Below are 22,588 nucleotides of genomic sequence, written 5' to 3'. Positions count from 1 at the left end.
GCTGCTTCATCCCATGCAGGAAAACACTCACCTAGCAGCCGAGCTCGCTGGTTACAAGCCCACTCATGGATTACAACCACAAGAACATTGAGTGTGGGTGTTTTTCCATTGGGCATGGCGGCACTGTAAAGCTCACAACTCGTGTATGTGCATAAGCAATGTGGAGCACTTTTACAACTCAGGAAGAACACCATTAAGAGATGCCTGGCAGGCTGAGAGCAGTGTGTGACAGAACTGTCTGTACACACCGCACACAATGCAATCAGCACTTATTCAAATGCAGTTTAAAAAGCAAGTCGTTCTGATTGATCTGAATGTTTAGAGGATTAAGCTTCTGATTCAAGTTTTTTGTTTTTTTTTTAAATTTCCGGGTCCTTTGATAAGTCAGGCTAACTGTGCGATAAAACAGGAAATGTGTGCTGAATTGTTAAAAAAAAAAAATCAATACCTTTAATATGCCAGAAAGCACTCCTCCTGCTCAGCTACAAGGTTCCACTTTTAGACACTGTCCTCTTCCTTTTCTTTTTAGCCTAATGACACATAAAAGATGTATTAAAGACAGTGTTCTGCTTAATTTAATCAAATCACCATCGCTGATCATGTAGGTAACAGAAGGACCTCAAGTTAAAATAAAGAGAACTAGAGCCCGTCAGGTTTTATAGAGAATTATATTGATACAACGGAGGATCTGACTGGGTGGATGTGAAGCCAAGGTAATCAGCAGTGACAAACACGACAAGCACAGCTGCTCATGACTTTCTTCTACCAGTGAGTACAAATTTAAGAATGAGACGCACACTACAACATCCAGAAGCAGCTCTATGTGTGGACAGTTTTCTGAAATTTTTTTTTTTTAAAGTTTCAATACATGGTTAAAAAAGGGTGTCAATATACAGAACTGTAAACAAAAACATGTTTTAAAAAAATAAAATGACACAATAATGCCCCCCCCCCCCCCCCCCCCCCCCAAAAAAAGTGGATGGTTAATCTCTTTCTGTTTTAAAAGTATGACAGAGGGATAATTGATAAGCAATATTGCTTTATGGGAACATTTTAATAACACGGGTGGGAAAAGGCCTTGCAGCATCCCCCCAGTCAGGATCAAACACAACAACAGAACATGAAACAGACATAAGAGTATTTACAAGAGGTTTTTTTTTTTTTTCTCATTTTGTAGTTTGTTTTTTTTTTGTTTTGTTTTTTGTTTTTCTGTTAAAATGATTTCTACTCAATGTGGCAAACATCATCACAATGCAACACGAAGCAACAACCCACAGCTGACGGTGCGGATGCTCGGATGTAGTGTGCACGTGGTTTATGCAAGTGTGTGTGTAACAGTAGGAGCGTCGGCATATGAAAAGTTTAAAAAGTTCAATGTTCATATTTTCTTTCCCGCGTCATTCCTCCTTGATTCCAGAGGAGACGTGCTGTCTGCGATCATCCTCCATCGTTTTTCGCTCATCTTCTTCTCCCGGCGGCCTTCTTGCGACCCTGGTGGCAAAAAGAAGAAAAGATTGGAAGCTGATCTTATGGGTATCTTTACTACTGTTTGATACAGTAATAGTTACACTTGAATAATTACCCTTGGTGTTGGCTCATCTTCCTGTTCCTCCTCCTCTTCTTCATCTTCCTCCTCAGAGTCATCTTTTGAAGCAGTGGCCTTTGATCGCCCACCACGGCTAGAAAACAAAGATACACAGAATAAGAATGGTTCAAATGTAGAAATGCGAGTGTTAAGAAGCTCGAAATGTCAAAGTGTCACCAAGCAGGTGCAAAGTGAAGGTAGGTAGGAAGTATTTCTGTCGACCCTTTGGGCCTTGACGACGAGCGACACACAACTGCTGCATGCCATAAATGCGCTGTGTGACAAAGCTCATCATCTTACGCTGGTTTCTTGGCAGCAGGCTGAGCTGATTTAGGTGGACGTCCTCGTCTCTTCTGTGGGGTCGACTCTGCCGACTCCGAGCTGCCAAACAAAGACAACAAGCAAACAGCTCAGATTAGAAAAGTGTGTGTTGGTATTGAAAATGATTTCTATATTTTGTACATGTTCATACCCTTGCGATCGCCGTGGTGCTCGGGTTTGCCTCCCTCCCTTCGTTTTCACCTCCATGTTTTCACTGCTCCTGTCATCCTCCTCATCTTCATCCTCAGCTTCCTCATCCCCTCTCTCCTCATCCTCCTCCTCCTCCTCATCTTCTTCTGGAGGGGGAGCTGCCTTCTTCCGCCCCCTCCTCCCCTTGGCAGGCGTGTCCAGAGTGGCCGTTGCGGACTTTGGGGGCCGACCCCTGCGTCCTTTTTTTGGTGGGCTGTTCTGTTCGTCCTCCGGCCGAGTGTCTTCGTCCCACTGGTCCTCGGACTCAGTTGACAGAGCCGTGTTGGCGGCCGCCTTCTTGCGTCCACGCTTTGGCTTAGTCTCTTGGTCCTCGCTGGAGGTGACACCCCGCTTACGACCGCGGGGCTTTTCGATGTCCTGAAAGATGAAAAGTTTGGTCTTGTTTACGCCGGCTGCAGTAGTTTCACTATTATTCCGTGTAATACGCAGAGAAACTGTATTTGACATGAAACAGACATCGTCAAAGCTTCAAACTAGGGACATTCTGCATTTTTGGAGCAACGGCTCAATAAGCACGTGAGGAAATGATAAATTTGCTCAAGTATCTATAAATGACTTTAACAAAGAAAGTTTGCAGGTGTTTTTCAACCTACTGAAGCTGGAATATTTTACCACCTGTGAAAATGAACTTCTACTAAAATAACAGTTTATGTGCACGCTGTGGGCTTTGAGGCCATTGTTGATGAAGGTTTACACATTTTTATTTGCTAGTGCTATCTTTACTCCAGCTGGTGTTTGCAAAGTAGTTTCAAACACTGGAACAAGGATTTATGGCGGCCGGCACTCAAACGGATCACAGCAACACACTCTTTTCTACTTGTGAACTGTTGTGTGACTTCAGATCATTTTTTTGTTCTTTTATCCATCTTCTATAAACCAAGCTAAGAAAGTCTGACTTTCAATATTTGATTTATACTGGCAGACTCAAAATTTTCCATTAGGATCCAAATTATATCTGGAAGATTTTGTTGACAAAAAAAAAAAACCCAACTTCTTATTAATTTTATGAATCGAAAGCTTTACGAACCACTGCCTTTAAAGATAAACTTTGCTCTTCATCAGCTGGGTACATCTGAAGATCAAGCCAAAAGTTAAAGATGCATCACGTAGCTTTCTGACCTTAAAGCTCCCCGTTCCAGACTTACTAGTTAACACATTGACATCTATCATGTGTATGTCTGCAGCTGCTGCCCAGCAGCATCCCGAGGCGAACAAACCGCATTATGCACCTTTCTCATCCTGGACTCTGCCTGATGCAGCAAAGTTTCGCTTTGCACTAGAAAACACACTGGCTGCTTTGAACACGCAACGTCGCTGATTCAGCAAAGAAACGCAAAAAGATTAAAAGAGAGAAAGTGACAAAACAAGAGTCATCGTAAGATAGTCTTCTGCTGGCTGGAGAGAGCTCACAGGTCAGGTGGGATGCAAGATAGATGGCGAATTCGCTGCCACTAGGCGGCATGACGGAGAAAACGGGAGAAGTTCTACAGTGTGTCTTTAGGTTTTAGTGGGATAAGACCCCCAAACATAACTTGAACCGACAGCAGCAGAGCTCTACTGCTATATAATCATTCTTGCATCACTGTGGTATATCAACATTTGGACAGAGGCTTAATTACCTTCTCAACACTGTCTGCTCTCTTTAGGCTGAAGTCTTCATTTTCACTATGATCCATTTCTGTGCTGTCGTGCCTGGAACAAAACACAATTATCAGTTGTTTGTTTAAAATACACATCAAGGCATGACAAGTAAAGAGAAACACAAACTGTGTTTATCTTGTATAGTTTAGAATAAGAGCACATTTACAGTCAGTGTATTGTGAGGTTTGTTTGTATAGTATCCTGTCTCAGTTTATTGATCACAACAGATGAGTGATTACCAAGACTGCTTTTAGTGACTTTAGTATTAAAACTGCTTGTTATACCTGCTTTTACTGCGTTGTGGGGAACTCGGGTTGGATGAAGAGTCGTTGTTACTGGTGGTCTCCATACGAGAGGCTTTACTCTGCAGCTGTTTACCCGCTGATGACAACGGCTTGTTGACAGCACCCAAAACGTTAGCTGACTTGGGCTTATGGAGGGAGAGGGATGGAAAAAGGTTGGATGGACATAGGATGAGAGACACATTTGCATTTTAGAGTTTTTTTTTTTTTGTTGTTTTTTTTTTTACTTTACCTTTCCTGGTGTGAAGAATGCCTTCATCTCTGGTGGGAGGTAATTTTTAGTGTTATTGAAATTCTGGAAGGAAAGGAGGGAAACTTGTCAGAGCTTTTTCTTAAGCAAGACCAACAACAAACACAAACTATTAAATAATGGGAAAAAAAAAAACAAAAAGAAAAAAAAAACTCATGATGAAATATGAAAATGCTTTGGCTGCAAACGCTGACCTTATCTGGTTTGGTGAAGAAGCGGGAGGGCAGCACGGGGTCTTTTGGGGACTCGAGGCTGTAGGTGGTACTCTTTGACATGATGATGTTCATGGCGACATCACACACTGTGTAGAGCTTCTGTACAGGGAAGATGAGACGTTGAGTCAGCAGGCTGGCAAGCAGTCGATAGATACATATTTATATGTATTCAGTTCATTTGCAGATGGTGCTTACCTCATTTGTTTTTGGGTCACTAGGGTTCTGGGCATCTTTTGTCTGCTTGATGTTTTCCACCATTTTTCTTATAAAAGCATGGCTGTTATTCTCATTCTTGGCCATGATAATCTCAAGGACAAACCAGAGAGCCCTAACAAGGAAGGAAAGATTAATATCAACTTCAACTTCAAGACAGTTTTGCAGAAAGTTTCTTAACCTTAATATAAACCTGTGAGTACTGGCAATAACAACCCTCCGATACGCAGTTTCCTTACATAAAATACAATTTGTGTCTATAAATATAAAGGGTTGAAATATTCACTTTATGATCAATACCCATAGTAGTTAGAGGCTTTTAAACACATGACTTACTCTTTGATTTCTTTCAGCTGTTCGATGTCTTGTACTTTTACATAATCTGGATCATGCGCCAAAAGGTGGATAGTGTAGGGCACCACATACTCCGGCAACAGCGAGAAGAGCTTGTCTGTTGGTGCAAACAGTGTAAATATTACAAACATCCCCAAATAAAAACACACTTTCCTCTTCACATTTTAAAAAGTAAAGAATCTGCTTTATGCCAAAAACTTTGCACGACTTCTTCTAAGACAAAAAAAAGAAGAAGAAGAATTATTTAGCTTCCTCACCACTGATGGCTGCATGCTGTTTGAGATACTCTCTGCGTATGTTCACGTTTTTCACCAAGCACTGGCGAGCATGAGCCCTCCTCTCCTTAACGGGGTCTTTGGCACACAAAGCAAACACTCCCATGTATTCGAGCGGCAGGCGGAGGCGGCACAGGCCACGATGAAGCTTTTGGGCAAAACACTGTCGCACCTGGTAGCACTCATCCTGGATGTAACGAGGAAAGACGCAAAGAGAACATCATGAAGAGGAGGAACTGGATGATGAAATAACAGAACAATATGAGCAGAAAAAAAAAAAAAATGTGAAAGACTGAATTTCTGTGAGAAAATAGCAGACATGATAAGAATTTTAAATATATGTTAAATCCTCAGAATTAAGTGAAAAATAAATACCAGATCTTAAAACTAACCAAAGAACTTTGCGAAACAATGAAGGGACAAATGGAAATCCTTACATTGATGACAAGAGCACAGAGCTGATATTGCTCCAATGTGATGATTTCGTGATAGCAGGGTTCTTGTGCCAGCTTTAGTAGGGCGCACGCTGCCGCCAGCCGCAGCCTCGACATGTCTGGTTTACTAGGAAACAACAGGGAAGGAAAAAAGACAAATGAATCCTTATTCATACTGTGTTTACAATTGTGGGTAGCATAACATCCCCCACAGGTCCACAAGACTATTAAAATTCATCACGATACCAAAAAATGGCTATTAATATCACTTTCTTAAAAACATCTCAAGGGAGCCGACTTAGCTTTGTATAATAAAATAAAATATATGTATTTACCCCATCCTGCCCTGCTCAGTTAGGTCTCCATCGCTGTGTAGAATAGCAGTCAGCATCCGCAAAGTGGAATTGCCTGATTTGCTCTGGTTGTTCTTCACTCCTAACAGCCACCTCACCATCAGCTTTATACCCTGGATCTAAGTAGGGAGAGACAGAAAAGTGCAAGTTCAAAACCATTTTCTGCATTCATGATGCATCAGCATCCAAAACAAGGTATTAATGGACAATGTTATACAAATATAGCCAACATGTTAATTCTCACTAATGCGACAACCTTTCCTTACTGTATTTTTTGTTTATAGGTATGTGTGCTATGGATGTTTAGAGCACCTGTGCTATGAAAGCTCCTAGCTTCCCGCAGCTCTTTCTCTTGCAGCTTGGCTTGATTTATTCAGACATAGACATGGAACCACTCTGACACCACTGACTGCCCACCTTTACAAACTGCATGCTTTTTTTTTTGGTTGAAGCGCTATCATCTTTAATAAATATATTGTTTGCAGTCGTCAGCGTGTCCTTCCCTCATTTTTGTCACAACCTATCACACGGGTTGTGATACTTATAATTCTTTATTAACAGTGTAATTAATAGAGAGTTAGTTTCTCCGGAGATCCACAGCTTCAGTCTGACCTTAGCTAAAGTCTCTGGAGATACTTCATCATCCGGAACCCAAAGTTTAGTTGTCTTCTTCCCAGGGATCTACAGAAAACAGATATGGTTATGTAAATTTACTTCATACAAACAATGATGAGCAATTTATACAACTTTGGAGCAGTACTGGTTACACATAGTTTTCTATTTTTCTATATGTCTTGAAGTCCTATGAAATCTTCAATATCTGCTGAACAACAACAAAAACAGTGGCTCTCAATGTGCAATACGTATATCCGTACCCTGTCATTCATGAGCAGATCCTTCACAATGAAGTTGGCGACAAGCGATTTCAGAGGTGCAGCAAACTGTTCTGGGGCCAGCTGGGCCAGGTGTCCCAGGGTGGTCAAAGGAGTGATGAGCTGCTCCAGGTTAGCAGGATCCAGGCTTTTGTGCAGGGGCTGGAGAAATACAAAACATATCAATGGCTGTTTTATCCAATCACACACCAGAAAATCTACTGATGGGCTAAAATAAAAAAAAATAAAAAAATCAGTATTATCTGTAAAAAGCTGAAGGTGATCATTTTAGTTCTTTCATAACATTATGTAAACTTTTTATACACATTTATCCAGTATGTAAAATGGCATTTTTACTCAAGTGACACAACAAACAGAAAAATGTGCTAAAAACATTCACACAACCAAGACAGAAAAGGCTGACTGACCTCAAAGATTTGGGCAAAGTGTGTGTCTCTGTTGGTGAACATTGCATTGATGCAGTGGATGGCATACTTGGCCTGGCGAGGGGGGCCTCGCTTAGCTTTTGCTTGCAGTACTGGTAGCAAAACACTGGGGGGAGCAGGAAGGACGACCATGAAAAAAAAAATTTAAAAAATAAATAAATAAATAAATTAAAAAAAAAAAAAAAAAAAAAGAGAGCGAGAGAAGGAAAAAAGGGAATTACCAAAATAACAAAGACTGGTATGACTGGCATGACTTGTGCTTCAGTCTAGTTATGAAACGTTTTTTCTTCAATGTGTAAATTAATACTAAAGCATAAAATCAAACAAACATACGATTTGATGTGGGGGAAACTTTCTTCCATCTTGCTGCCTGTGTTCTTAAAGATCTGAAGTGCAGCTTCGGCCACCTTCTCATCATCCATTTTCAGACATCCCAACAAAGATTCAAAGGTCTCTGCAGAGTGGAACGACACCGGGTGTGTGAAGGACAGGACCTGAGTGGGATGGAAAACAGGTCACTTTACATAGAGGAAATCGCCATGACTGATAAAAAAAAATAGTTCCAGACAGGCTACAAAACCCTTTATTCATCATTAATAGCGACTGCTGCTGAAAGTTCCACACGTGGGGCATAACTTTAAGACGGACATGAAAAATCTTTTTATCTTTGTCATGTTTGTAATTAGTTTCACTCTCCCAGCCAAACCAAGTCATTTCATTCAGAGATGAGTAGAGCTGCAGGCAGCAGTGGCCACACGATTCACACAATGAATGCAGTCTAAAATCCACATTTTTCAAGTTATCAGTATTTTATTTACAGGTGCATCAACTTAAGATAATTTAACGAACAACCTAAAATGCATCATCACAAGTTGGTGATCTTTACCTTCAGCAGTTCTAGTCCTGCTCTGATGGCCTCCTCAGTGGGAACGCCTTCCTCCTCATCATCAGCTGTCCCATCTATAGACTTATTCACCTGTTTGATCAACGCACTGATGGATGATAAAAGGAGAGGAAAACAATATAAATAGTTACACATTGGAATTTAATATTTCCAGCAGTATTTGTGTTAATGGCCAAATTGAAGTTTTGGCTTCTGACACCAGCGCAGTACCTGATGGACTCTGTGTCGATGTGAACAGGAGCAATCCTCTCTAGTAGAAATTTAACCATTTCCAAGAATGGATTGCTGGGTTGTTTGGGGCTGCCCAGTTTTTTCGTGATATCCCGCTGAGAAGATGACAAATGATTCGCACACAGATAAATGAAAACTATTGTAATAACATGGCTATGCAGACACTTCAGCTATGTCCTACTCAGAGCAAACTGGTCTAATACTGTAAAGCGATGAGCACTGAAATTATTCTCTGAGATCTTTAATCATTCTACTTTACATAAAAAAAAGCTAATTAAAAGATGTCAGAGTTTTCATTTGGATACTTCACGGCAATCGACTCATGAAAACTCACCACACAGACTTCAGCCTGCTTGCAGGAGCAGGTGGGGCTGACCAAGGTTTCTAACTGATCTCTGATCCGCTCATCATCATCCAGAACCTGAGCCAGCTTCTTCACAAAGTCCTGAGCTTTGCCTGGGTCTGGCAAGTTTCCTACAGACACACACACCAACACACACACACAAAGTGGAACCTTTTCTCAATATTCAATAGATTTGAGAAAAAAGTGGATAAAGTATTGAGATAGACGTATGAATAGAAAGTAGTAGCTCGGGAGAGATCTTACTTGTAATCACCATGATTTTGGCATACACAGCCTTGCTGGAAGCTTCAGACTGCAGCAAATAAAAACAATTAAGACGAAAAAAAAAGTTTTAAAAAATTGAAGCGAATGATGTGTATTTCTGATCTTTTGGGATGTGCATCAAGAGGTACCTTGGGTTTTTTGATCAGGTCTAGCAGGTCTTTGACATGGTGTCTTAGCAAGTTCTGGCACTTCCACATCTCATTCAAAGCTCTGCAAGAGGCATAAATAACGAAGGATAAAGTATTTCAACAACAAAAACATTCTTGTGTTGACATTTCCTGAAAAATATTATCTCTAAGCTGAACAAAAATAAAAATTCCTTAAAAAAAACATGCACACCATCACAGGAAGGACTTACTTGACAGCATTTGTGTCGAGGGTAGCGTACAAGTAGTAAAGACACTTCATCCTCTCTGTGGTTTCCAGGTTGTGAGGAACCATGTATTGGGCAAAGACTCGCTCCACCAGCAACCTGCACATACAGGGCAAAAAATTACAGTTAAGATCTTTGTGCTGCTCCATTTGTTTAAAATTACACACATTTATAAAACGAAAATATAAACGAGGAAAAGTACAGACTTCTCCTGTTTGCAGCTGAGCAACTACTCTGCAGTGAAAAGAATTTAGGTTTAACCACAATGAAATATCTTTTTGATAACAGCCTGCAGTATCTTATAGAGGAACCTTTATCAATTCTGGCCTTTTTTATTTTTCTTTCTTAAAAACAAAAAAACAACATAATCCCACTTTTACTCCAGGTTAGATTTTGAAGAATGAGCCTGAATAGAGAGCTACACTCTCCTTATGAAGCATGTGTAGCATGTGTAGGAGGAGAAAAAACTATAAACCAATTTTTCTGGCTAAAGGTAAATAATTCTGCACTGTGAAGTTTGGCTGTTTATATATATATATATAAAAAAAGCAGTTGTAGCTGCTGTAAAGTAGTGGCTACTGTAAGTGAAAAATGCATTCTCTTAAAGAGATTTTCTCTGCTTTCTGATTTGCACGCAGCATTGAACAGTCTTAAGGAAGTTTAAAAAAAAAACCTTCTCCCTTTGGATTTTGTCAAGTTGCCATGACATATTAATCAATAAATGTTAATATTTATTTATTAACAATTAAATGACTACATTTTGATCAGAATCACAAATGAAGAAACTGATTTAAGAACCTCAGTTCTTGACTCAATACTATAATCAGCACTTGTAAAGAAACAGCTTTAATTGCTCCAGCCTTTTTAATTATTAAGTCCAGGTAGTTAATGTTTAATTGAAATGCAAAAAGTCTTAAATTTTTTTTCTTTTCTGACATAAACCGAGAGGATTGTCATGCACACACACCTGTCATCGATGCTGTTCTGGTAGTAGATATGAAGCAGTTTGTCTTTGATCCAAGAAATCTGTTTAGAAGCCTCTCTGCCTCCCTCTCCTTGCAGTGCATACTTCCTGTAGATCGATGCCAGACCCATCATGGCCTCCTTACGCACACGCCACTGATGGAAGATTGAAAAACCAGGAAAAAAAAAAAAACATTAAAACAAAAAATGTAAAAAATCATGCCAACAAGTTACCTGCAAGTTTCAGCAAAGCTAGATGCCTACCAGTACTGGAATGAAATGTACTGAAGTCTAACCATAGGAACCATAACAAACGTCTCTGTAATACTTGTCAATTTATGTGACAAACATTTATCATCCAGGCCTCAAAACCTTTAGAGACATATAAACAATTATTACAATATATAAAAACTTACTCTCTTATCCAAGGTCCTCTCCTTTACAAAATTGAGCAAAGCATCATTGACAAGGGACAAGTCTTTCTTAGCAGCAGTTACTATAGAGACAATGACATCATGGCGGATGGCCTCTTCTGGGTCATGTGATCTGACTCTTAAGTATTCTGGGAAAAACAGAAATAATGTGTGGTGGTGAGACAACTTGTCAACTAACATTGAATACATCAGGCAGCTTTTCTTTTCTTTTTTTTTTTTTTTAATATATCTTTGGCTAACTTTTCATATGAATCAATAACATCAGGAGCTTCTAAGCTGACGAAATGTTGTGGTATAACCTCCATAAATTAGTAAAATAACTCCTGTGACTGTTTTTTCTGACCCATGAAAACACACTTTCTGAAATTAGGTGCAGTTTAGCTGATTTACCTGTTAGGTCTTTAGCTAGGTCCGGGTGGTTCATGAGACAATGACTTGCAAACTTAACACACTCCAGTCTGATAGGCACATGGATATCATTAAACCTTTTGGGAAAAATAAATATGCATCAAAATCAGCTCTAAAAATCTGTCAGATGCAAACAAAAACAGTTAGCAGGTGTTTGCTACATATTTGTACTGTATCCAGATAGCTGACAGAGACTAAGAATAAGGCACAATGTCTCTGACAGTATCAAGAGATGTGTGTTTGATATCTTTACAGACAATAGGAGAGGCTGAAAGACATAACTCCAGTCTGTAAAACTGCCACAGTTTTACTTGTTTTATTCCACATCTGAACCAACAGCAATAAAAAATTAAAAACAGGGCTAAAAAAAAAAAAAAAAAAAAAAAAAAAAAAAGACCCCAACCAAACAAAAAACAACAACAACAAAAAAAAAACAACTGGAGCATCTTTATTTTTTCTAAAATCTAAATCTAAAATACACATCTAAAAATGTGTAGATTCCAAGGCTACGACTGTGAAACTCACCTGCCCAGGTAACACTGCCAGAGCGGTTTGTTCTGTGCAGCCAACTCCGAATCCTTGGCTCCAAACATCTTCGCAAGCAGCTTGACCACCTGCAGCCTCTCGTCATTATCATTACTCTGCACAGATAGAGAGGCAGAGGGAGAAATGATGCATTGAATGTGGCAGTGTTTATTGGATAGATGTGCCAAGTCATTTACAATAACTATATTAGAAACAGAATCATTTTCATAACACACAATTACTGTTTCATTGGAATCAATCTTGATTTGGAATAAGAAAAGAGAAGAAAACAAACAAAGGAAAGCAGGATAGAAGGAGGGAAGGAGCAAGGATGGAAGAAGAAGAAATGCAGCAAGGAGAGAAAAAGAGAGCCCAAATGAAACAAGCAGGGAATGAAATAAAGAAAATGAAATGAGTGAGAGAGTGTATGTGTGTGTATAGAGTCTGTGGTGGAAAGATTTTATCATGGCTATTATTTTGAGAAGAAAGCGGAGATCTACGCTCCCTCTGAACAGTTAATGAGCATTATCCATCAGCAGGACGCCTTTATGAGACACTGCAGAGGCAACATTATGCTGACTGGCTGACTGCTTTATCTTTATAATATGAATCAACAAACCTGCAGAGAAGGTGAAAATATGCACTTTTGTGGATAATGACTCAAAGAATTAAGATTTTTGTTCTCCAATGTGGATAAATGTAAAAATCCTCACAAGTTATTTAAATGCTTTCATTTATTTCCAAAACAGCCTGAAGTCAACATTACATTAAAAAAAAACCAAAAAAAAAAAAAAACAACATCTATTAAGAACTGCTTTCATTCTGGTAAATATAGTAATAAAGTAGAGGGAGAAGTAAATGTGAGAGTTTTTGTTTACCTTGAGCTTAAACTCCAACTGTGGCAACACTGAGAGAAGCAGGTGGCTGTCTATGTTATAAAGCTCCAAGATGAGGTCAAAAACATGCTCAGAGAGATCGCTGACTGAAGTCTTTCCCAGCATCAGCACCTGGTTGAAAAACTGTTGAAGATGACAGTGATGGAAAAATTAAGCTTACATTTAAAATCACATTTTTTTAAAGCTTATAGGATTTACGACAACCAACTTATGCGGTTCCTCAAGTCGTGGTATAACGTAAACACCTGCATCGTACCGTGCTTTCAATCAAATTAGAATTTCACAGCATGCAGTGCATAGCATGCAAGATGCATCATAAATATTGCTCCAGAAAATTATTTATGTCCGATAGTTAGGATTAATGTGCACATAGTACATAAACCACAACTACTATTTACTCCAACTTGAGCTTTTTGCAGTGTGTAGCTAATAATTAAGGCTGTGAATCTTTACTGGTTTCTATTGTCAACAATACAATTACATGATGCATGTGTTGCATCCAGTTTCTTTATTACTGCACATTACTACTTTATTCATTAATAAATACAAGCAGTCAAATAATCATAAACTCCTTGTTTAATATTTACCATAAATTAATCTAAATGCCCTGATATTGACACACATTATATACATGTAAACAATGTTATTTTCAACTTCACTGATGATTTTTATTCCATTACCAGAAAATAAAGAAACATCATTACCATACTGTGTCCTTCTCTAAACAAAAAGTAAAGGTTTTAAAATGGATTCAGCCTCAGATCTTTCTTGAGACTAAGCACTCTGCCGAGTTGTTGCAGCACGCTAGATTACACAAGCAAGCGGCACTAGAATATAATACTTCACTTATAATCGATTAGGTTTTGTTGCTTCATCAATGCAGAAGTGTTCATATCAGCATCGCAATGCAATGTAGAAAGGATTCAATTCAAAACCTTTTGTAATATCAGACTTTCAGCACGACTGGCCACACTTTAAATTCAGTTTACGTCCTGCTACTCTTTTAGGCCACATGACAAAGTTCATGATACAAAGCAGAAAACTGTACTTTCACAATTTTTTTAACTGTGTCATCAACATGACTGTAGGGGGACCAGTTTTTAACTAAAAACAAAAAATCTTTTAAGTGTGAAAATATGAAATGTGTAAAAATGTAAACAACAAAATTAATAATAGGCAAACAGATGAGTAGCCTCGATCAAATCTTACATTGGTGATATAAGGTTCAATAGCTTGAGCAGTCCTCTTCAGCAGAGCTTTGGCCAGGTCATATGCTTGTTTATTCAAATTCTAAAAAACAGACCAAGATAAATAATTAATAAATAAAAAGCACAAAGATATTGACAGACATTTTTTTTTTTTAACTGTGAAGAACTCCATTAATATACTTTCAACAGATAAATGCCAACATTTTGTTTAAATCGGTTTTAGCAGCTTTACTTCTTTTCACCTGCAGGGGTCTCACTGAATGACAGAGTATGGAAAATTATACTGGCCTCAAATCTACAGACAATATCAACTGACTTCATGCTGTCACGTTCTACTCCTACCACCTTTCTCTGTGGTACTATGTTTGTACATCAGAATGTAAAACCTCAATGGCCTTATGAATGTGGTGCTCTTACCCCTGGAGCTGTGCCACTGGCCTCTCCCTCATCAGTTCCCTCAGAACGTGCACTGTTTTGTGTGACTGTACCATTTGCTTTTGCTCTCTGTATACATACCTTGTGTGCAGGCACAAGGTTGACCAAGACAGTGTCCAACAGCTCCTGAGATACAGTGTCTCCCTCGCAGATGATGGAGCTCATCAGGTCCACCATGTGCATGTGCACTTTCTGATTGTGACCGTTACTATAGAAACAAGGCACAAAAAGTCAAAGATGAAGGAGCTTCGAATAACTTTAGACATAACAATTGACACTGGTACTAATAATTTGGTTATGCAATCAGAAAGAAATGACTTCAGCAGGTGAATTATGTGGCGCTGTTCGTCTGAGGAAGGGCCGTGGTTCGAAACGTCACTACTTCTTTGTTTGGTGGATAAAACACATCGGAAGCTATTTCTAGTGTGTGGACCTATATTTTTTCATTGTCCTGATTTTTCTTTTGTTCCGGGATCTAGCTTCATCATATTGCGTATATTACTTTGAACTTTTTTCTAATTAAAACAATAAAAGTAATCGCAGCGATGTCTTTACTCATTTGTGACACAAAATTGTGACTTTTAATGCCTTGTGAGTGAGATTTACTTAAAGTCAGCACAGATTTTATTAGCTCTATTTCTCACTTTGCAAACAAACTAGCATCTTGTAAACAGCTCATATGACTGAAGGCAGAGAGATAGCACAGAGGATGGGTGTACACACCAGCTAATAATTCTGCTTTACAGTAGGAGGTAAAGCTACCATGATTTCTGCCAGCAGCAAGGACATTTCTTAACACCCGCAATGTGTAATTTGCGCATAAGAAATACGATGTCTGCATTCAGCCACACATACTGATAACATTTAAAATGTACAGCTGTTTGTATTTTCCATGTGCTGTAAAATAACAAACAACAACAACAAACAAAAAGACAAAGCCTGGTATTGGCACAACCTTGACACACAAACCACAATTTTCCAGCAATGGCAAAGAGCCAAATTCTGTGCTGCAGAATTCAGCCCTCAAGGTTGTGTTCAGCGGAGTGAGATTGGGGGGGGCTGGACTGCTGCTTTGCTGTTTTACAATATAGCAGCCATGAAATACTGGGACGTTATTATGCTTACTAACACATGATTGCTTTGGACTTACTTTATGACCTGGAAGAGTGTCCTGTAAAGCTGGGTGAATATCTCATTGCTGTCTTCAAGCTCAAAGCAAATATTATAGGACTTCACCCAAGCTATGTTCTGCACAAAGAGAGAAGGGGTAAATGTCAAGAAATAAGGCACTTTACAACATACATACCAAATGAGGTGGCTGAAAGAGAAATGTTCTAAGAGGACTGTCACATTTCTGAGCTGACTTACAATGGCAACATATGAATCCAGCATAAACTCTACGGCTAATGTGGTAACGTTTTGGTACCTTGTTGCTCAATCACAATTAAAACTGCACATCTAGCACTTGTACAGTAACTTCACCATTTGTGTCTATACCTATCTTGTGTCTCCTTTAAGCACTGAGTCTGTTCTCAGTAACCACTGTGAGAAATATCTGGCTCTTTAGCTGTCGAAAAAGCCAATATGTTGACCCACTGGTGACATCTGCTTACTTCAAACCAAAACAATGCTATGAGAAGGAAATAAAAATTAATCAAAGCAGTGAAGCTGTGGGCTGCATAGTTATAGTTCTGTATTGCCGAAGGCAGCTGCAGAATAAAGTGATTATTCTCTGCAGCTATCACTATGCGTGTCGCATCTTCCATTACACATTCGTTTGAAATACAGTTTTAAAAATAAAATTTGCTCAATCATTTCAAATACACTAACACAAATGAGCTGTTTCGATACAATATGTTCTCTGCACAGATATCACAAGCGCCTGCTTTTATATTAATTTCACTGTGATCTAATGAAAGCAAGCTCATAATTCAAACCACTTATATGGCTACAACAGCTATTTTTAATTTTTTGTGACTATGTTTGGTGCCAAACAGAAAATCATTTCCTCCATCTAAGGAGCTTTAACCTGTCCAGCTCCATCTCATTTAGACTACAAGCTTTATAATTGAGAATTTAATGATAATCAACTTGCAAACAAAAGGCAATAACTTTAAATTCAAGTGTGTACTCTGACTATCAGGAAATAGCTTCTTGGAACAACCTCATAAATAAATCAAACATCTTTTATACTGCAAATGAGGGGCTTGAGAAGCTAATTAAACTTCTGATAAAGAATATCAGTGACACCGTTTAAAAGAGGCTTGATCAAAATACAAAGGGATACAGGGTTATAATGTTGTATCATCCATTTCTCTGTGCGCAGCCTTTTCTACATATGCAGCTACACAGGAACCAAAAGAGTTTGTCATCTCTCACATCTCTTGCTTTGTACACTCATCTCCCATCTATATTTAATACAGTTATGCAAGATATCGAACACACATTTAGACATCAAGTGCTATGCAAATGCAAAATGAAGAAAGAAAAAGCTGATTTCAGTGATTAAATCATGTCAGTCTAACATTCACAAGTTTCATAGGATGCATAGGTTAAGCAGTTTAAAAGGAACCTGCTATCATTTACATACAGTATGATAAATGGAATTCCACTGGCAAAACAAATACAAGCTAACATTAAAACAAGAATAGATCTTAGTATGCCAAAATAACCTAGAAACAACAACAGTGAAGTATTCTGTCCAAATTCATCACTTGCATAAGAAGGAAACGGTATTATAGAGGTGGTTTAAAATAAATCTGGATTTCCAGTCACTCAACAGGATGCCTATCCAAAACATTTCAAGCTTAGCCCTACCACATGCTAGATACCCTAGAAACTGTTTTACATAATAAATTATTTTGACATATTCTGCAAAAAGTAAACATCTAAAAATACAAATCTTTAAAAGAAATAACACTCTTTTTTTCCCTCCCTAATGAAACAATAAAACATTGATTTTTTTTTACTTAAAAAGAAACGTTACTATTGCAAGCAAGATGTCCTCCCTGCCCTGGAGATTAAAGTGTTAGGGCTCCATACAAACACAGCTACACACCTCCAGTAGGTAGAAGTATCTGTTGAACTGTGCACTTTTAGTATCCTCCAGTCCTTTCAGCTGTCTTGTTATGAACATAAAAATGTCCTACAGAAAAGAAAGGAAAAATAAAAATAAACTATTTTAAAAGCATATCATCATACAACAAACAATCAAGTCTGTAATGTAGTTAAAACCATAAATTGATAGAGCAGACTTGAGTAATTTGACAGCATGATATGACAACATATAAATAAAATAAACACACCTTCAGTTTGTCTGGAGAAGTATAGGGTGCCTCCGGGGCGTAAATTCTGAATATGTCTGCCAGACAGCAGGCCACTAGCAGACGCACATCTTTGTCTGGGTGTTTGAGAAAGAAATCTGAGGCCAGATGAAGGGCTAGGTTCAGGTAGAGTTCTTTTTCTTCCTCAGAGTCCTGGTCCATGTCCATGAAGGTCTTCACAACCATCTAAGAAACAAGTGTGGCAATATTGCATGGGGATAACAGGCGTCAGGAATTGGTGTTGCTGTTTTTTTTTTTACATTACTCAAACAACAACAACAAAACAGCTGCAAAAATGCATCAGTCAAAATTTAATAAAGGGAATCCAAATTTAAATATTAATTCCCTGTGTGATTTCGAAAACCCGATAGAATCAAAATCTGACAACAAATTGAAGTGATGGTAAAATGCTGAATATCATGGAAGTCTGAATGTTTTGCTTTCTTACTAATCCAAGAGTTTTTCACTAAGTCTGAGCCAAATGAAAAAATACCCCCCCCCCCTCAAAAAAAACATAACACAAGTCAAACATCTGCAGCTTCCTGCCCTGGCACGACTCAAGCCTCCCAGAGAAAGTTATCAATGGCTAAAAGACGGACAGAAACACTGAAGTTCTTCAAGGAATGACACCATTAAAGTCTCTACTACCATTAAAAAGCTACTTCCATTTTTGGTAAAGAATTACAAACAAGGAGGAGGGATGTCAGAAAATGAGAGCAACCTCTATCAGACTCACGCACCTCAAGAGTTTGAACTGCAAGTGGTTGCTATTAAAACAAATATACAAGGGCCCTAACTTATCAGAATTTTCCTCTTTTGAATTGAACATCTAACCATGTCCCAATCTTTGGTTCCCAATGTAAACAACAGAAACTGCAGCATAGTGGAAATAAACTACTGACCTTGAGCCTGCGGACCATTTCCTCCTTGGAGATTTTGTCAGAAATCTCCTTGACCCCTGGGGGGTAGGTCACCTTCCCGTCTGTGGCTCGAGCTTTAGAGTGAGCCATCCTCTTTAGCTCTTTACTGCCTGGAGAGACAGAGAACACAGTATGCAATAAACCAGAAGAGAACAACAGAAGTAGAAATGACAGAAGCCATCACATGACAAAAAGCCTTGTTCTTCAAAAGAGTGCTAAATCTTAAGGGATGCACTGATCTGCTTCTTTAGGGTTCACATCCAAAATCTGAACTTTGACCATCAGTTGATCCAGATATTTTCCAACACAAAATTTGTTTTCATGAACATTATTTTGATTATGGCCACTGTTGTTATTATTGTGTCATTTGGTTGTAGTAAACCACACATCACTCAAATTTTAATCAGAGCAACTGATGAACAAACTTATTCCAGTTTTATGTTTAAAGAAATTATTTAAAAGGATAAAAAATCTCAAGTGAATCAAAGACAATGTCTCTAACAGTAACAACTTTTTTAATATTTAAAGGTCCAAAAAATGTGTTGCAAGAGAAGCAGGGTGTAATATTTTGGGAATGCTAAACAGTCTCACGGCGTTTCAGACAGTATGTAGTCTGCAGTACCGCTCGGGTTACTAGTTTCTGCTGAAGAGGATTTTGTTTTTTATATCTGCAATACTTTATGCAGCCAATTTGCAATAACTTTTAGTTCAGTAAGGAAGATTCTACAAATGTGACTGTTCCAGCTGTGAATGCCTAAAATGGTCCACTGGTTTATGTGCATTAGTAAAAATATAAGTTAAAGCATCACTAATGCTGTAAAACGAGTTGCAACAAATGAGCAGAACAACCTTCTATATACAGATTGCATTTGGCAATACTCCTTTTTTATTTTTAACACTTTCCTGTCCAGCATCGTAGCATACAGAATGACAGTTTGTGTGCCATATTTAGCAAAACAGATTTACTCTACCAAGGGAGACATGTCTTATATATGGCTAACCTTGATATTCTGGATATTTTTATTAGGGTCCGAACTAAGTATAGATCGGGCCCTGTTGTTGTTATATTGTTTATTATTTTTAATCTTAACACAATTCACTCAAATTTGACCCCCTTAGCCTCTGTGAAAAGTTGTGAAACTTGGCACACACCACAAGCCCGGTGAAAATACAGATAATCTATGGTCCGCATACACTTCAATGCAAAAAGGGCTCTACAGCGCCCCCTAGAAAAAAAAATCTCCCATAGAATGGGGTCTCAAAAGTCTACTTTACGTAGGAAAACGAAATTCGGCACACGTCTCACACCTCAAGACAAGCAGAAAAGTCAATCAAACACCTGTTGCCATGTCAATGGAGTGTCCGCCATCTTGGTGTTCATTTTTTGACTTTATGCGCATTGTATATATCCTTAGAAATACATTGGATTTTCACCAAAAGTTAAAAACATTTGTTATTGTTTGGTCCTGAACATAGTCCACAGTGTGTATGTGGGGGTCTTCGGCATTAGGCTTGGACTCGATGGATGCCATTTTTATTGTAAACATCGGTCCTGATATGGCAATGCTGAACCGGGCAGGGAAAAAGACTGTAGGAAAAGACCAAAAAAAGGTACAGACTTAAAGTGTAAAGGGAAAAGTTGGCTAAGCTGCAGAAATCCCTGAATAACTCAAACTGCTCCAGTACTATGGTACTACAGGATACCTGTTATAGAATAATATGTAAGAGAACACACATCGTAAACTTGCCAACAGTGAACCTAACAACACATAAATGTCAGCAACATTCAGTAGAAAGCAGATGGAAAAAGGAGCACTTTGGTGCACATGCACGTGAAAATGTGCATTTGTGATCATGCAGCAACTGTGAACTGTGTGCTTGTAAGGGGACCACAACCAGGCCTCGAAGCGTCAGGGAGGAGCCCAAGATCCCGAAGTCCAGGCAAGCCCATTAACCACAGAGCCCAAGCAAGCCAAAGCAGAGAAAGCTGCTGGCCCACCAAGCCAAGAGCGGAAGAGGCCCCTGGACTGGAGCCCCAAGGCACAACGAGGCATGGGCACAAAGTAGCACAGGGCGACGGTGAGCAAATCCAGCAGGTGCTGGGTGTCGGAGTGCAGGCTACATGGAGAGCCAGCACCCCACTGACCCAAGGACCACCCATTCCCCCGCGCCAGAGCCCCGACCAGGAGCGAGCAGAACCAGCCCACCTAGAGCAAAACCACTGCAGGCCAGCACCACCGCAATACCAGAGCTAGGCAACCCAAGAACCAGAACCTGTCTGATTTTCTGGTTCTTGGGTAAATTAAATCGAAAGATCAATTTTCGAAAGACCTATCGATTTTTGTTAAAAAAAAAAAAAGAAAAAGAAAAAAATTCAAATGGATAAAAAAATAATCCATGTCATTTTTATTGTTTTTAATTTATCTTTTTAATTGTTTTCTTGGGCATTATATCAGCAGAATGATGGTCTAGCTACTGTGTTGTTTCTTTCTCATTGAAATCAAGAAAAATGACGAGCAAAAGCAGTTTAGTACATTTTTGTTGTTTTTACGTCTACAAAAATCAGCAATATTGAAGAATCGTGAAAACCGCAATTTAAATCCAATCGGCACCCTAAGAATCAGAATCAAATCAAAATCGGGGAAAAAAGCATATCTCACCGCCCCATCCAATAGGGCTGGGCGATATGACCTTTTAGTAATATCCCGATATTTTTATGGCATGTCACGATATACGATATATATCTCGATATTTACCTCAGCCTTGAATGAATGCTTTGGTGCTTACAATCACATCAGTAAGATGATTTTGTGTCTCCATTAAAACATAATTGTTTATAGTGCATTAAGATATGCTGATTTTAAACATTTATGCCAAAAGGATGAAATTGTCACAAAGCAAACTGATCAAAACTGTATTTATTGAACAGTTAAAGCAGTGGCACAAACATGTCATTTTAAAACAAAATAAAGTGACTTTGCATGATGTAATAAATGCAACGTATGAAAATAGGTGCTCTAGGGGGGGACTTTTCAAATGATGAACTATTAGAAGGCTTTGCTTTATGGATACCTTTTTGAGTTGTGTATTTTTTTGAATCGCAGAGTTGAGCGTAGAAATCAGTCTTATAATACAGGCAGAATGTCCTCGTATCGTCTCCAATAAACGGCTTCAGCCAGCTTTTAATTCAGGATTTGATTCCCACTCCTTTCTGTACTTTCTAGAGACATGACGAGCTAGATAAATATTTAGCTTGTGTCACACACACAGCGGATGAGGTGAGTAAGTGACAGAGGCTGTGAATGTAATCAAATAGAATTTATTATTTTTGCGTGACGTGAAAAACTTTGTAATTTACGTCCCACTCTGTAATCCAGAGCGGGATCAGTGGCGGATTTGGCTGTTCATTGTGACTGTAGGTGGAGTCGTGCAGGAGTCCTCTCTGCTCCTCTGACTGGCTGCAGCTGCAGCCGGAGCGACTGAGCGCTTTAGGACGGGGAGAGACTCTCGTTCTGACAATAACTTTACAATATGCGCTTTAAAGTCAGTCGCCAAAACACCAGGAAAGTTTCTAATAACTCCAGTAAAAGTCGCTAGATTTGTCGCTTTTCACAAAAAAAGTCGCCAGATTTAGCGAGAAAGTCACCAAGTAGGCAACAGTGGCTACACGCTGCCTCTCATGACGTAGCACGTAGCTCACGTTATGTACGTAACTAGGTGCGCTTGCTTTAACTCTGTGCAAAGCGGTGCAGAGTCGAGGAAGAGGGAGGCAACCCCGCCCACAGCTAAAAACAACTGCGTGACAACAGGATACTCGAATATGACGAATATAGGCATTTTCTATATCGCAGGACTAGCCACGATATCTC

At 39.0% G+C, this 22,588-nt stretch overlaps 1 protein-coding gene across 1 annotated transcript in view; it reads right to left on the bottom strand.

The window, feature by feature from the left end:
* Positions 1-981: 981 nt before the first annotated feature.
* Positions 982-22,588, bottom strand: part of pds5b (PDS5 cohesin associated factor B) — a 30,425-nt gene continuing 8,818 nt past the window's right edge. The window contains exons 2-35 of the mRNA XM_079248301.1: positions 18,702-18,829; positions 17,782-17,985; positions 17,535-17,621; positions 15,627-15,724; positions 14,558-14,684; positions 14,043-14,123; positions 12,816-12,956; positions 11,938-12,053; positions 11,395-11,489; positions 10,987-11,132; positions 10,575-10,726; positions 9,593-9,706; positions 9,363-9,444; positions 9,214-9,262; positions 8,941-9,080; positions 8,586-8,701; positions 8,358-8,463; positions 7,805-7,965; positions 7,454-7,577; positions 7,029-7,187; positions 6,766-6,834; positions 6,136-6,272; positions 5,804-5,927; positions 5,349-5,553; positions 5,074-5,188; positions 4,720-4,852; positions 4,504-4,623; positions 4,292-4,354; positions 4,042-4,187; positions 3,736-3,808; positions 2,058-2,473; positions 1,886-1,966; positions 1,583-1,679; positions 982-1,491 (exon numbers count right to left, since the gene is read on the bottom strand). Coding sequence (XP_079104427.1) covers positions 1,459-1,491; positions 1,583-1,679; positions 1,886-1,966; positions 2,058-2,473; positions 3,736-3,808; positions 4,042-4,187; positions 4,292-4,354; positions 4,504-4,623; positions 4,720-4,852; positions 5,074-5,188; positions 5,349-5,553; positions 5,804-5,927; positions 6,136-6,272; positions 6,766-6,834; positions 7,029-7,187; positions 7,454-7,577; positions 7,805-7,965; positions 8,358-8,463; positions 8,586-8,701; positions 8,941-9,080; positions 9,214-9,262; positions 9,363-9,444; positions 9,593-9,706; positions 10,575-10,726; positions 10,987-11,132; positions 11,395-11,489; positions 11,938-12,053; positions 12,816-12,956; positions 14,043-14,123; positions 14,558-14,684; positions 15,627-15,724; positions 17,535-17,621; positions 17,782-17,985; positions 18,702-18,809 — 4,218 coding nt within the window. The 5' untranslated portion in view covers positions 18,810-18,829 and the 3' untranslated portion in view covers positions 982-1,458. The remainder of the gene's footprint in view (positions 1,492-1,582; positions 1,680-1,885; positions 1,967-2,057; positions 2,474-3,735; positions 3,809-4,041; positions 4,188-4,291; positions 4,355-4,503; positions 4,624-4,719; positions 4,853-5,073; positions 5,189-5,348; positions 5,554-5,803; positions 5,928-6,135; positions 6,273-6,765; positions 6,835-7,028; positions 7,188-7,453; positions 7,578-7,804; positions 7,966-8,357; positions 8,464-8,585; positions 8,702-8,940; positions 9,081-9,213; positions 9,263-9,362; positions 9,445-9,592; positions 9,707-10,574; positions 10,727-10,986; positions 11,133-11,394; positions 11,490-11,937; positions 12,054-12,815; positions 12,957-14,042; positions 14,124-14,557; positions 14,685-15,626; positions 15,725-17,534; positions 17,622-17,781; positions 17,986-18,701; positions 18,830-22,588) is intronic.

This window comes from Telmatherina bonti (genome assembly GCF_933228915.1).
Source record: "Telmatherina bonti genome assembly, chromosome: 10".
Taxonomy (NCBI): Eukaryota; Metazoa; Chordata; class Actinopteri; order Atheriniformes; family Telmatherinidae; genus Telmatherina; species Telmatherina bonti.
This window is presented reverse-complemented; position numbering and strand designations above follow the sequence as displayed.